This window comes from Electrona antarctica, assembly GCF_951216825.1.
Source record: "Electrona antarctica genome assembly, chromosome: 12".
Lineage (NCBI taxonomy): Eukaryota > Metazoa > Chordata > Actinopteri > Myctophiformes > Myctophidae > Electrona > Electrona antarctica.
The window spans coordinates 38,861,112-38,875,977 of NC_136793.1; the positions used below are offsets into that span (position 1 = coordinate 38,861,112).

Genomic DNA, 14,866 nt, shown 5'->3' on the forward strand with positions numbered 1-14,866 from the left:
AGCGCAGTTCTGGAATCTGTTCTTGAGAGATTATCTCACAACTGAAGCTATGACTTTGTGGTAAGTAAGTAAAAATAAGAAAAAGCTAGATGTGAGATGTTTTTAGGAGGGCCAGATGGGATTTGTCTTCTTGCCGCAGACTCGCCTTTCATTGATTGTGTTTCTCTTGCTTCTGTCTTTAAATGCTAAACACCATCATCATTACAAATAAAGTGTTCATAAAACAAATTAATACATGTTTATGAAACAACAAGTGAAAGTGAATACATACACAAATAAAAAGAATATCAACAAACAATCAGCCTTATTAAAGAGAATACTGTCGGGACAGAGAGGCCGAGGCAAGCGATCTCTGGAGTGCAACAGCTATCACATTTTCCTATCTTATTTTAGATGGGATCAGCAAGAGCTCTGTGCAAATTATTGCCAACTTTGCTCAGCCCATAAAGCCCATTCCCGCCAGAGCAAGCGTCACTTGCTACTGTAGCTAGCAGAGGAGCATGTTGACAACTGTTGGCGTTAATTGCTTTCACACCGAGAGTGCTTTATGAAACATGCACCGAGACATGCTCCATACTTTGACTGTGTCTGAGTCACGGCTGTCACTGACAGCGACAACACAGTGTAAACAAAAACACACATTAAAGCAATGGCTGGTGTTTGATCTTCAACATGGATCTAAAACCTGTGACAGTTATAACCTATTAATAATCTTGCTTTGTTGAATTTACCAGCTGCAGTACTTTGTGTCATGTTCCCATTTAATAGAGGGTATGCGCATGCATAAAGTGAGTGGCAAAGTGAGTGGCAAAGTGAGTTTAACGTCATTTAATGTCGTTTAATGCAATCAGATAGGACTGTTCTGTTCGGATGTATGGGCTGTCAAGGCCAGAAAGTATTTTTTGCCACTCAGTAGGCGTTCCCGCAAAACTTCCGGTTATGATGATGATGTCACGCGCATACCCTCTATAGTAATATGTTCATAATATTGATAACAGAAAGCAGATCTGCACACCACTGACTTTATGCTTTTTGTTAATTTCTATGCCAAGCATCGAAGCATGTCATGTTTTGTTCTGAAGCATTGCTTCACTCAAAAGGTCTGTAAAATGACTCAGTGAGAATTATCAAGCATGGCTCATATTCTCAAAAACTAAGGTTTGAAATTCAAACCCTAACCTAACCATAAACGCAAGCACGGGAGCAACACACGCATGTCGGACTAATGCTCCGTCGAAATTACGTGCGGATCCCCCAAGGATGCTCTTTGCGCTCTGATGAGCAAAACTGATAAAACCAGTTGCTGGGTGTTAAATCGAAATCATCCAATTTTCAGAGTCAAAGAAACAGGCCAGGTCAAAATGTGTCTTTTCATGAGAATGAGACGAGACTAGGGATGGAGCTCATTAATTATTATTGATAATGAGCACCTCATCGATCCTGTTTATTGATTCAGGCATTTATCAAACCCACTATTGAGCTTTTTTATTGGCCAGTTGTGACTGTGAGTTTGTGGCCGACTGACCACCATCTAAAATGAAATGAAGATACATCTGCTCGCACCATGTTGTGAGCTTGTAGATCAAATTTTTTCGGCAACGATAGACTGAGAATATGTTGCACATTGAATATGTCACGCTAGGAGACACTAGTCATTCATTCGCAGGGAGCGATATGGCAGGGAGATTTGAGTACCCAAAACAGATTATTATCAATTGATTATTAATATTGTCAATGGAGACTTGCTACCATGCTGGGCTGCAAGCACCACATACCTTGGGTAGAAGAGGACGTGTGTCTATGTTTGGATTGACATCAAAATACACCAATGGCAGTCAATGAGTTAATGAGCAACTGTTGAGTTACGCCTTTAGTTATTTACTTTAATTGTTTGTTAATGTTTCAGCCATTAAATAAAATAGAAAATGCATAGCCAAATGCAAGATTATTACAACATATCAATCCCAAATTACAGGGGTTAGAAAAGGCATAAGCTGAATGACAAAAACTATTATCCTTAAATGATTTCAAAGTAACTTTTCAAATGGAGAGTCTATTTCAAAACATTGCTTAATAACACCTATTAATCAAGCTACCTAAAGCATAATGTAGCATGAATCTTAATTAGCCTCTCATTCATTCACTTGACATTCTTGGACCACCCACATCACAGCCAATACATAGTAAGGAATATGCAGGATCCAAAAGTCCAACCTTTGTTATGAATTCAGAATAATAATGTAAGAGAGAAGAGCCAGGGGAAGAAACACGAGATATGAGACAAGTAGATTGTTATTCTACTGTTTCACTTCCCTGGCAGACACGCTGGATGTCAATGTGCTGGTAGCTGTAATGCCTATACGATGTGTAACTGAACAAAAGATGGCATAAAATAGGCTACATGCATGAAAGATGGTGGCATGGTTTGAACCAAATCCACACTGAGGGCTTTTTACATGTGTGCACTTCAGGCTCAGTGCATGTGGTGCGGTTCCAGTATTGTGATAATCCTTCATGGGATACACTCTGGCATTTCCCAACCCCCAACCTGCGCGCACACGCACGCGCACGCACACACACACACACACACACACACACACACACACACACACACACACACACACACACACACACACACACACACACACACACACACACACACACACACACACACACACACACACACACACACACACACACACACACACACACACACACACACACACACACACACACACACACTTCCTTGGCTGGATATATTTAGGTCATTGGTCGATATCCTGGACAGGTGCACTGTAGAGGTTCTACACTGTGTCTGTGAGTGTCTCTGTGTGTGTGTGTGTGTGTGTGTGTGTGTGTGTGTGTGTGTGTGTGTGTGTGTGTGTGTGTGTGTGTGTGTGTGTGTGTGTATTCCATTTGTTGTAATAAATGGTTAACCACTTGAAGCCCAGCATCCCTATGCTCACCAAAAAGAAACAGATCTACAAGCTCACAACGTGACACGTTGGCTTGGTGTAGATGGAAAAAAGCAGTCCAAGTACATTTGTAACTCATGTGTGTGTGTATTTATTTATGAGTGGATGCATTTACGTGCATCTGTGCGTACACTGAACGCATGGGATGTGTATTGTATTTGTGTGAGAGCACCAAGCATCCCTGTGCGTGTATTGTGTGTGTGTGTGTGTGTGTCTGCACATACAATAAGTTAGCTCATGTATATGCGTACTGTATGTATACGTACAGTAGCTGTGCACAATGCACACGTGCATGTGTATACTGTGCTGTACGTGTGTGTGTGTGTGTGTGTGTGTGTGTGTGTGTGTGTGTGTGTGTGACAGAGAGAGCGCATGTTCATGCTTCAAGCTCCACAGTGTGTGACTGTTCGGTAGCTATGGGGACGTCCTGTTGGCATTAGGAAACCTCTCTCCCTGGGACGTGTTAGCCAATGAGCAGCTGTGCCTCAGGAGGGGCTGTCTTGTTAATTAAACCTGGAGCTGTTTGTCAGCAACAGCATATGATACACAATGCTGCTATCACTATCGATGTAAGGAGAAAATGGCAAGGAAGGATTGCAGCGGTCCCTGCTAAAAAGAAAAGAAAGGGGGGAGGGGCAATGTTGCTGCAACATTAACTGGGAGTGTGTCAGCATCTTCTGTGCTACTTTCAATATGTCTAGACCATAGACATATCTGCATTTGAATGAACACATTTAATGTCTAGGTGTATAATACCTAGCCTGCGTAGATATTAGTCTGGAATCTCTATGTGGAAACTGCATTTCCAAGGGGAGAATTCAAAAAATGCCTGATGGTGATAAAGCATTCTGGGCCTTGATTGGTGCACCACAATTTCGGGGGGCAGGGAAATCCAATCACAACCCAGCGGGGCCAGACCGAATCTGCCGAGGACTTCTTCACTGACAGATTCATCTGGTCTCCATGCTATATACTACCCTGCTGACCATTGTATGTCAGAACCACTCAGAGGAAAACAATCTTGAAACACTGGGGTAAGGGTTTCAAACTTATTTTGCCCTCTTAATAAATACATACACAACTCATAGTCAGACTCTTTTACTCTAGGAAACAGTACTGTGTGAATGTAATGTGATATATCACAGTTGTCAATATATTTCTGTATCAGTGTCACCATTATTGGGATTTTAATTTTGAGTGTTCACACTACACCAACTGTGCATAATATATCAAATCCACAACCAGTCACCAGCCCACCACCCAAACGTAACAGCTTTTTATGAAGGAGAATGAATACACTGTTTAACAAATGAACTGCTCGTGGCGGAACGTTCCGTCATAAGGAATCCAACTAGAAACTGCTTCTGGCGTAATGTTCCGTCTGATAAGCTTTATTATTGATATCAAACCGGATCGCTGATTTCCTTTTTGCTTGGCCTTTCCTTCTTTAGCGATCCTAGACCGGACTGCGCAACCGCGCTGCCGTTCACCTTCCTTTATACAGGCTGACTAAAAAGCTGAATAACTCGAAATCTACGGAGCTCTCCATGGTTTGGATCAAACGTGCGTTGTTCGGAGGTCTTTGCTGATTATCCGGTGGTCTAGATGGAAACATTGGCGCTTTCTAGAGCAAGGATGGCTTAATTTTAGCTTGCTAGCATTGACGCTATTTATTTAGCATTAAAGATGGATGCCCAGACAGGATGTTAGTCCAGCGTGTGCTACATTGAAATCGGCTCAGCAGTCTGCGGTTGGCTCTGCGTCCAGCAGGAGGCAGTATATGGGTTAAAACTGTCCAGATATTTGTGGCGATATACTGGCATTCCTGAGGAGCAGCGACTGTGTGCTCTTTGTGACCTGGGAGTTGTAGAGGATGAGTTTCATTTTGTTTTCTATTGATTTAAGAAACTTTTTATTTGAAAAAATTCAGGATAAGAACCCAGATCTGTTTTGGATGTCTGAGTGTTTTATGTTAAATTGGTTGTTCAGTAATGAAGTTTTTGTTTTTGGAAAATTCATAGAGAAGGCATGGCAGTTACGTTGGAGAACGATGTATCCATGAGTAACTGTCTATTTGTGTATATGTATCATTATATATGTACAATTGTGTGAGTGTCTTGTAAGCCCGTGCGGGCTGGGCATCTTATGATGTAGGACACTTTAATAAAAACTCTATCTATCTATAAAACTCTATCTATGTGGCGCATCAGCATGTATACTGTACTGTGCTGTTTTGTAATTTGTCAGCTAATCATGTCATCATAACAAATTTAATTGAGTATTAATTCCAAAAGCCTACACTGTATATCTGTTTTGGGGGAAATAATTAAACTTTTATCATTCAGTATTTGTAATAAAAGGATTCTGTCATCATGGACCAATTGGCACATCCATTGAACACTTACAGTACCATGATTTGGTGTTTTGTCATAAATACCTTTCCCTCGATTTGGACAGATATCTCAAATTGAAATTAAAACAACTTCAATCCAATAACACCGATATCATAAAATTGTAAAATGACATGAATAAATGTGGATTACAAGAATCGTAATTTGTAGGAACACTGACAGCACAGCAGTGCTGAATGTTGGCAGAACCAACAGCTGTTGGCAGGGGAAGACAGTGGTGTTTGAATGTTACTGTAACAATAATAGCTTTGAGTCTCCATACAGAAGCTAATGAATAAATCATGGGCCTTGAGGCAGATGGGTGTAAATGTGTTTTCATACCAACTTCACTAGAAAGCTTTAAGAATTGTAAAACTTTCTGATTGGTGTTCAGTGTTTCTCAGACAGCAATTGCTACTGTCACATAAACTACATTTGGTTTATGTGTGATACAAATTATCCACAGACAAATGTTATATTTGATACCATAAGAAATGGAGCCGATGGCTTGATATTGTACTTGTCTTTTTTACCTTGTGCCTTAACATTATGATTTCTGCTTCTTGAAAAACAAAGAGACAATTTGATAAGGTTTGACTGCCCCTTGTCCGTTATTTGAGTAGAAGCACTTAATGGACAGGATACCACTGATGTGGTTGACTGTATATCATCATTTCAGATGTTGTTTTCCATGACTATAACTATTTTATTCTATTCGGTTCTATTTTATTCTGAGCACTGTGAGCAGTATGGGTGGGAGGGACTCAGGGTTTTCTTTTTGTCTGTTTTTTCTTTCCTTCCTTCGTTTGTTTTTCATAAAAAGAAAAAAATGTATACTGTACTTACTACTGTTCTTAATAAAAACGTATTTGACAAAAATAAACCTTTTTTAGCTGGTGCAATAGATAGCGTCACTATTTGCTGTTCACATCAGGTAGTAATATCTGGGCATGAGAGAAACAAATGATAAACACCACCTCATACACAGCTACAGCAACAACTGTGAGGAGAGTACACAGGGGTATTAAAATACCGTAGATTAGGCAGGGGGCCACAATAGTAAGATTACTTAAAGTTGGGGCCACAAGACAACAAAAACAAAGCAACGATTTAGCGTTTTACCGGAAACAAAAGTTGTATACATTTTCAGTGGCATATACCATATATATATATTCCATCCCATGGACACATTGAATATGTATTTCCCATTTTCTCAAAGTCAAAGCCTGTGCAGTATAAAGGTCTAGAGACTAATATTTGTCACAGTCACCAAAATTCTCAACTTCTGTCATTTGACTACAATAATGTATAATTGCAGAGATAAGGGATATGCGTCCCGTTATGCTAACATAGAACCAAACTCACAGAAGGCTATATGGGATGATTGTGCCGCCAGGCGGAAATAGCCAATCACAGACACGCCGCAGGATGTGATAGCAGTGTTACCGCATGAACAAACTCCCCATGCTTTAGTTTACAAGTTCTCCTATTTGAAACAGATCTGTTGCAGTGCATGCCTGCCTTGGCTCTTACACACACACAGTGTCTACTGACGCACACAAAATAAACACAGAGAGACAGAGAGAGAGCAAGCATAACAGAGACATGCAAGAAAGTCATTACGCCACCAATCCACAACTTCTATTGAGTCATTTCCACTATACCAACTTATTTTCAGTTTTTAACAAAGGGACAAATTGCATCACAATTCTGCTAATTCATGCAAAGTATCATGACTTCATCCATTTAGTATTAACTCGTTAAATGACATTCTGGTATTTCCTGGGTGAGAGGGGAACATAGATTAACGTTTCACTGTCGTCATTATGAATATGTCTTAAACTTTGATGGAGCAAGTTAAGTTCATGGAGCGAAACGAAGGAGCCTGCTCCATGAATTGCAGAGCAGGGTCTGTAGTCTGTGCCCAGATACACAGGCGCACGTACGCACACACACACACTAATGTCACACACGCAGAGTCATAAAGCTGACAGCATAGTGTTATCTAACACTTTGGGTCATGATTTCATGGAGAAAGTCAAATGCTGGTGCTGGGCAGAACATGTTGAGGGCACCATTGAAGTGCTGTTTCTTCAGGGGCGCTAGCCCATAATATGCCCAGCTTTGTGTGTGTGCGTGTGCGTGTGTGTGTGTTGTGTGCCGTTGACAATGAATGGCCAGTTTTGAGTGTTTGAGCAAACACAAACATTGTGTAAACACAAACATTGTGTAAACACAAACATTGAAGACAAAAGTGAGGACGCAAATTGTGATTGCCAGAATGAGATGATGTATGATGATAACAGCGCACTTCACTTCACACAGGTGTGATTATTCTCCGCAATTTAGTTGTTATGCCAAGTACTTCCTCCCCCAGTTGTCACTGTTGTCGTATGCAACTGACTCACCTGCCAGTCAGGAGACCTCACCGGGAACGGGAAGACATACAGCCTTCGCCCTTCGTCCTCCCACCCAACACTCCCCATCTGACAGGTGCCGTCTCAGCCCGTAGGAGTACATGACCAATGGCCAATATCACCCTGCCTGCCCAGCTTCCCTCCCCCGAACACGGGCCAATTGTGTGCGCATAGAAGTCCTACAAAGTCAGATGCACCATGGTGGATTCGAATATCGAACCCACAACCTCCGTGGTGGTGGGTGAGCGAAGTGCTGTTTCTATCTATAAAAATCACACCCATGTGAAGTGAGGGGCGCTAATATAATAAAGACTAACTCATGTTGATTAGGTGATGTAATGGTGATGTAAAACGGTGGCCAAAACAAACATTAAATTATCTTTATTGTTAATGGCATTTAATGTTTGTGTTGGGGACAAGATGACGTACATTTTCCCTTCATTGTCAATGGTGTTTTTAAAACAAACATTGAACTAAAAACAAACATTAAATTCTCTTTATTGTTAATGGAATTTAATGTTTGTGTTAGGGACAAGATGACGTAAATTTTCTATAGATTTTTGGCCCAAAATGGCACTGTGTCCTTGACAAATGGAACTCCACAGGCTAACCAACCAAATGCAATAACCATTTGGAGTCAGTGTATATTAAACTAAACAGAAATCACAGGCCAGGATAAAGAATCTCCCCAAACAAATCTGTAAATTCATGGCAAAGCAGATTAACAGATGGATTTGGATTAAAGAGAGGCAGAGAGAGAGAGAAAGAGGGATTTACTATGGCCACGTCACTCGCACAGCAAGGGACGCAAATCACACATCTTATTACTATTGTGACAGATGGATAATTGTGTGATTTTATTATCAGCTTGCCTGTTTGATACCTACAGAGAGGGTTAAGCTGTGTTAAGGACTTAATATAAATATTTCCCTGCTGCTGCTGTCGGGGAAAAGCTATAGTAGGATCTCCATAACGATGACAGGTTTTCAGGAATGAAAATCAGCATGATATGCCAACAAAATATAAAGAGCTTTTTATACTTTGAAATGTCGACAATGTGATAAATACTGTAATTCAGTTACACAACTTCCAAGTAATGGAATGGAATGTTTTTTTTTCTCTAATCCCGGCCAAGTACGGTAGGCCTAGGCTATCAAATATTATGGAAACGTTTCCACTTATTTGTGCATACTAGTAGATAGGTACCCCAAGATGCACAAATATATGAATAAATATGACTCTCCACAGCCAACATATGGCCAGCTGTACTGTCACTTCACTACGATGAGGTTTTGAAAAATGTTTCATAATTTCCTCAAATTTTCTAACTTAAAGAGTTTAGTAAATTTCCATTCTTCAAATGAAGTCAAAAACCTGAACTTACAGCAAAGTGCACTTATAATGTATTGTACACACAGCGCTCGCAATATGATACCATCAATCATATCTGATAACGTGTCCCATGTTATAACCACTCTCTTTGCCCTGTCTTTTCTGTCTCTCTTCCCTGTGGTGTCCAATAATACAGAAATGACAAGAAAAGGAAATTACCGTAGTCCCCCCACCCGAACAACGAAAGTCTCACATAAGATATATCAGTGACAGCAGAGCAGATGTGTTTGTCCTTACATTCCCAGGAATTGTCACCGAATCATTGCTAATACTTTCTAATCATAATAAGGTGGTTGTGACAAGGCAGCTCTGCTTTATTTGCACGGTTGATTTGCACAGGTAGGTAAGCGGCTTTCCCAGAGAAAGTGGGGCTGAGTGGTGTGTGTGTGTGTGTGTGTGTGTGTGTGTGTGTGTGTGTGTGTGTGTGTGTGTGTGTGTGGTAGCGGAGGTTCAAAGCAAATAAACGCACCATAATCAAATACAGCCGGTGCCACAAATTGCTTTGGGGCTATAATGAAATAGGTTACGGGAGCAGGCGAGACGGGCGCAGCGGATTGAGCCTCATGTCAAGGGAGCGTGATCCCATCAATGCAAAAGCCTGAGTATCACCAGCGTCATGCCAAGTGTGTTTCTGAGTCACCTGTATGCTGTGGGGAACTCCCGCGCTACAGGATCCCATGAATAGGTTCTTTTTTTGTAGTCTCTGTCTCTGAAGAAATCAACACTTTGTGACACATGAGTTAAACATCTCCCCAGAATGTCAGGACCTAGAGCTCCAAGGACCAAATGACAGGGACAGACAAAATGGGCAGGATCAAATCTGTGACCTTTCAGATACAGGACACTACTACTATGCACACTACTCAGCCGGACAATCTGCCACCGGGATGAGATCAAAGTGTCTGGGTAGCTGGGTCTGGAATGTTCTGCTTAGATCTTATTTTAACCCAGCACATCACTATCACATGTCAATATCCTCGGGTAGTAGATCTCACAACTGCTGCTCTTTGACTTTTAGGGCAGTTACAGAAGGGTATGTTGACCAGGCAGGCTCAGCCAACCCTGAGAGAACAGGAGATTGATATCAGTGGAGTGTGAAAGAGCAGGATGGCAGCCCAGTGCTAATGAGACAGTGGCCCAGCTGTACGGCCTCCGACATAAACACAGCCATGTTGGCCATCCGTCACTTAGAAGAGGTCAAGAGGACCACACTCACTTGCTTGCTCTTCGCCAACAACACTGTGTGGGCTCATCGGAGCATGATGAGATAGGTCACTTGCTATTGCCTGGTTCAATGGTGCCGTGTCCTCTGGATATTTGATAAGCAATGAGCACCACTCAAGCCCACACTGACAGCAATAGAAGACAAGTGACTGATAGGAATGCTTGCAAATGTTACTATAGTACAATACATACTCAATACATATTGTAGTAGAATAGACTCACTGATCTTCAATGCCATCATAGCCTTGCAGATTTCAAATAAAATCCCACCAGAATGTTGAACCTGTGGTCTAATTTAGGAAGTAACTTAATAAAACTAAATGTAACTGCAGTAAAGTGAAATTGAAACAGAGTTCATGATATGTGCAAAATTGTGCATTGCTTTCTGTGTGACACAAAAGTGACCACATTATTATGTTTATTTGTGTAATTGTGTGCAGCAAACTCGTTGGACCAGACATAAAATCAGCATACTTGTACGAAATACGAATGTACGCAATTGTGCACTTAATTGCAAGACCAATCCACTGTCATCAGCAGAAGACTATTTGCATGCAAATCAGACCAATTACCAACAAGTAGCTGACATGCTAGTAGCATCTCATATGGAGCAATATCATGCTTCATTTGTTTGGCCTGGAAACATAAGCTTGTCAGTTGAGTGTAACATTTCTCCTGTATTCATTGCGAGCTGGTGTAGCACCCTGTAGAGAGACAATCAACACCACTGCTAGGTAAAGTGTGAAATTAAAATGGCAGATTAATATTGCCATGTTTCTCTGGAAAACACAAAGATGCTTGGTGTAATTTTTCAGATTACGCTAAACATGAACACAAGTGACAACAAGCATCACCTGGACATCTTTAGCACTGCAACCTGCACTAGACACTGTTTAGATGGAAGGTTTTTAGTATGATTAAGTACCCAAACAATGTTTTGAGCAATGCAGTCTGGGACAAATCTGGGACAAACACAGATGAATGTGGAGGCAGAACTAAAATTACCTGTGACAAAAAAACAAAACAGAATTACACTTCCTTTACGTTGCGTAAAGAAACTGCAACATGAAGCCAGAGAGGAATCACTAGAGTTTATTCCCTAGATTTCAGGAATTCCCTTGTGTGTTACGAATTCAACCCATAACTGGGACCAAAAACAATGACAAATGTGGAAGCAAACTACACAAAGCCACAGGGGGAACACTGTGGAGAGAGTTTCCTTGTGTCAGTAGGGCAGGGTGCTTTGTTCCCAGGAGCAGAGCAGAGGCACCAGCATGCTGGCTGGATCATGCCAGTGAAGAGCACTTTGCTGCTGCCGTGACATCCCCAAAGACATCTATAGTCAGCAGCTGTCACAGTATACAGTGGAATACATGCAGCACCAAGGGCATACATACTGTCACACTATCACTATGTGATAACACAGCTCCTCGCACTCATGGAAACTGATTTGCCTATCGCGCGCACGCACGCACACACGCACACACACAATGCATGGGCATATATTCAATGGGCAATACATACAATTCGCATTTTGCATACACAATCAATATATTAAAGCACAACATTGAGACATTCACACATTGAATCTTAAACTGATCAGACTCAAAGCATGTATGCAATCCAGTTCACATTCACACTGAAAGTCAAGCATTTTTGTTATTACAATATGATAAATGCGCGCGCGCACGCGCACACACACACACGCACATGCACACACACACACACACACACACACACACGCACACGCACACGCACACGCACACGCACACGCACACACACACACACTTTGTATGGTCACTCCTTCAGCCCTATCTGCTTTCACAGCCAGCATGAAGAGGCTAAATGGAACAGCAATATAATGACTGATGACCCAGACTGGCTCAGCCTGTTAACAGATGGAAGGTGGCAAATTGATGACCCACTCCCAGTTACGGAATCAACCTTTTGTGTATGTGTCCATATGAGTCAATATACATACAACTTCTCCACACAAGTAATAGTGGCATTGCTAACTCTGGCAGCGTGCTAATGTTGTTCATTCTACATTAGCTAACGATGTATGCTGTAGTCATTACATACAATCAGTACCTCTTACTGGATTCTGTATTGCAGCATCACTGCTGTTCACTATAGTTATTGTTTCCAGTTGCAAAGGCTCATCTGCTATCTAGTTGGGTGACAAATTCCAGTTCATCACAATACCGTTTTTAGTACAGCTTAAGCTTAAGAATGATTTGCTGTATTAATGCATGAATGATGCAGGGTATAAACTGTGCATGAAGGGAGACCTCTCCAGTGGCTCCCAATGTATGCAACACTAATGCATTATAGATGCAGGCAAGGTGTGTGTGTGTGTGTGTGTGTGTGCATGCGTGTGAGAGAGAGAGAGAGAGAGAGAGAGAGAGAGAGAGAGAGAGAAAGGGAGAGTGACAAGCTGCAATTGTGGTAAATTGGTGATGCAGTCTACATGGGGAGGAGAAAGGTCAGTGAAATGAAGGGGCCCATGGTTTGAACTATGACCTTTTAAGTGGTGTAACCATGTTACAATACATTGACCCCAGAGGTTCTGTATTATGGCAGTGGCTACGGTTATTAAAGGTACTTATTAACATAAACACTGCTACTGACTGTTATTAAAGCTAAGCGAGCTAAGCGAGTGTAAGGGCTGGAAAGTAGGACAACCTCGGCCTTGTCATTTTGTCCTGAAGGGAAGACTGTTACTTGTCATTTGGAACGAAGGCTAAATGGGATTAAAGAGATGAGAGAATTGACTGGATGTAGTCTCATAGGGTATGTAAACCCAGAATCAGCATCAAAAAGAAAAAGATGTTGATAACGTAAAGAGTTATAAAAGCAATAGCCCATGGTGTCGGCCACAGATATATGACATGATGTTCACAGAGCAAAGATATCAACAGTGCAATGACAACTCTCCATCAATCCATTTAGCCGAGAGTACTCCAACCAACAACCACAACATGCACCAGCAAACATCGTCCCATAAAATCAAAGCTTAGAACTTATATAATGCAAACAAAAGAGCCGTGTTCGGCATAATGAACACGATGCTTACCTCCAGGCAGTCCAGGCTTGTGAAACTGGCTATAGCAAATCCATCAATGATATCTTCTTCTTGAGAGCTGGATTCTCGTCTCTTTCGACGAGGGGGGCGACAGGCTCTGGCTGTGGGTCTGGCTGAGGCTGTGGAGTGTGGAGTCTTTTTTCCGTTCAGGGAGGCGGCGGCATCTCTACCGGGACTTTGCTCTCTGTCGGAGCAAGACGAATTCTGGTTCGGACTGCGGGCATCTTTGCTACCGGCCTCCCGCCGCCGGACCCTCTCGCGTTTGGACCGGGATCTCCGACTTTGCTTCAATTTGCCATCCATTTTTAGAAATGTTGCAATAAAAAAAATCACTCTTAAAACCAACCTAATCTATCTGCTCTCTTTCTCTATCTCTCTGTGCGGTCAACCAAAATAACACACTGACTGGCGTAAGGCTACGCTCTGACAAGACGACAGGGTGCGTGTATAAATAACACAATTATGAGCTAATAACACTCGAGGAATGACCTTGACTATAAACCTCTCGAGTCTCTTACAAATAAATGTCCCAAGTATCCCATACAAGCGAGAAAGCGACGCGAATCCTCCCGTAATTTATCACGAAGGCAAACCACATCGACGCGTCCTTCTTCTAAAGCAGGTGCAAAAACGGCCAAATAGTTACAAATCGCACAATTCCACTCGCGTTGCAACTTTGTTGCATTGCAATAACACAAACGTTACCAGGCTAGCTGCTGCATACCGCAGACAGCGGAGAGAAATCGTGTCGCTGCCCGTTGTTTTCCGCCACCCGATCCATGATTCCGCTGTCAAATAACACGCTTTGGATTCTATCCGTCAAAAACACTCACGAACAGTAATCACCAATCGATCACGATCGCTAAAGAAGAGAATTATACAAGCACTGACAAGTTTCAACGCAAAGCCATATTCCTCTATGACAAGTTCCACCGTGAACGAGGGGCAGGGATCCCAAGTCTGGAGCTACTTATGCGCAATATTTTTTCCTAAATGGTCCAATCGGTCCAAAAAGGACAACCATTCGCCGTATAATCAAACTCCATTACGTGTGTGAGCGGTCTGTTCCATGTTGAATAACATTAAGTTTCGTATAAATCCACTCTAATCGGTCCACGGTTGCTCAGTTGCTCGTGGCTCATCGTATTTTCTCTTCGCATAATAAGGCTTTGATAAGTGTCCTTAAAGCGACAGGAGTGATTAAAATCTCCTCTGCCCTCTTAGTCTTATCCCCTCTTCATCCGAAATTAAGAGAACACTAAAAGCTTCACAGATCCCACACAACTGACGTATTTCCGCCACCCTGCAATTTACCCTAGGAAGGAAGCCAATGTAAAAATAATCATTTTCTCACAGTCTCGGCTACACTTTGCCACAAAGCAC

The 14,866-nt window shown here is 41.9% G+C and overlaps 1 protein-coding gene across 1 annotated transcript in view; it reads right to left on the bottom strand.

Annotated features, from left to right (window-relative positions):
* The window catches only part of fbrsl1 (fibrosin-like 1), a 301,776-nt gene extending 287,273 nt beyond the window's left edge, over positions 1-14,503 (bottom strand). Inside the window, exon 1 of the mRNA XM_079516969.1 lies at positions 13,475-14,503. Within this exon, the coding sequence (XP_079373095.1) occupies positions 13,475-13,786 (312 nt within the window). The 5' untranslated portion in view covers positions 13,787-14,503. The remainder of the gene's footprint in view (positions 1-13,474) is intronic.
* Positions 14,504-14,866: the final 363 nt, after the last annotated feature.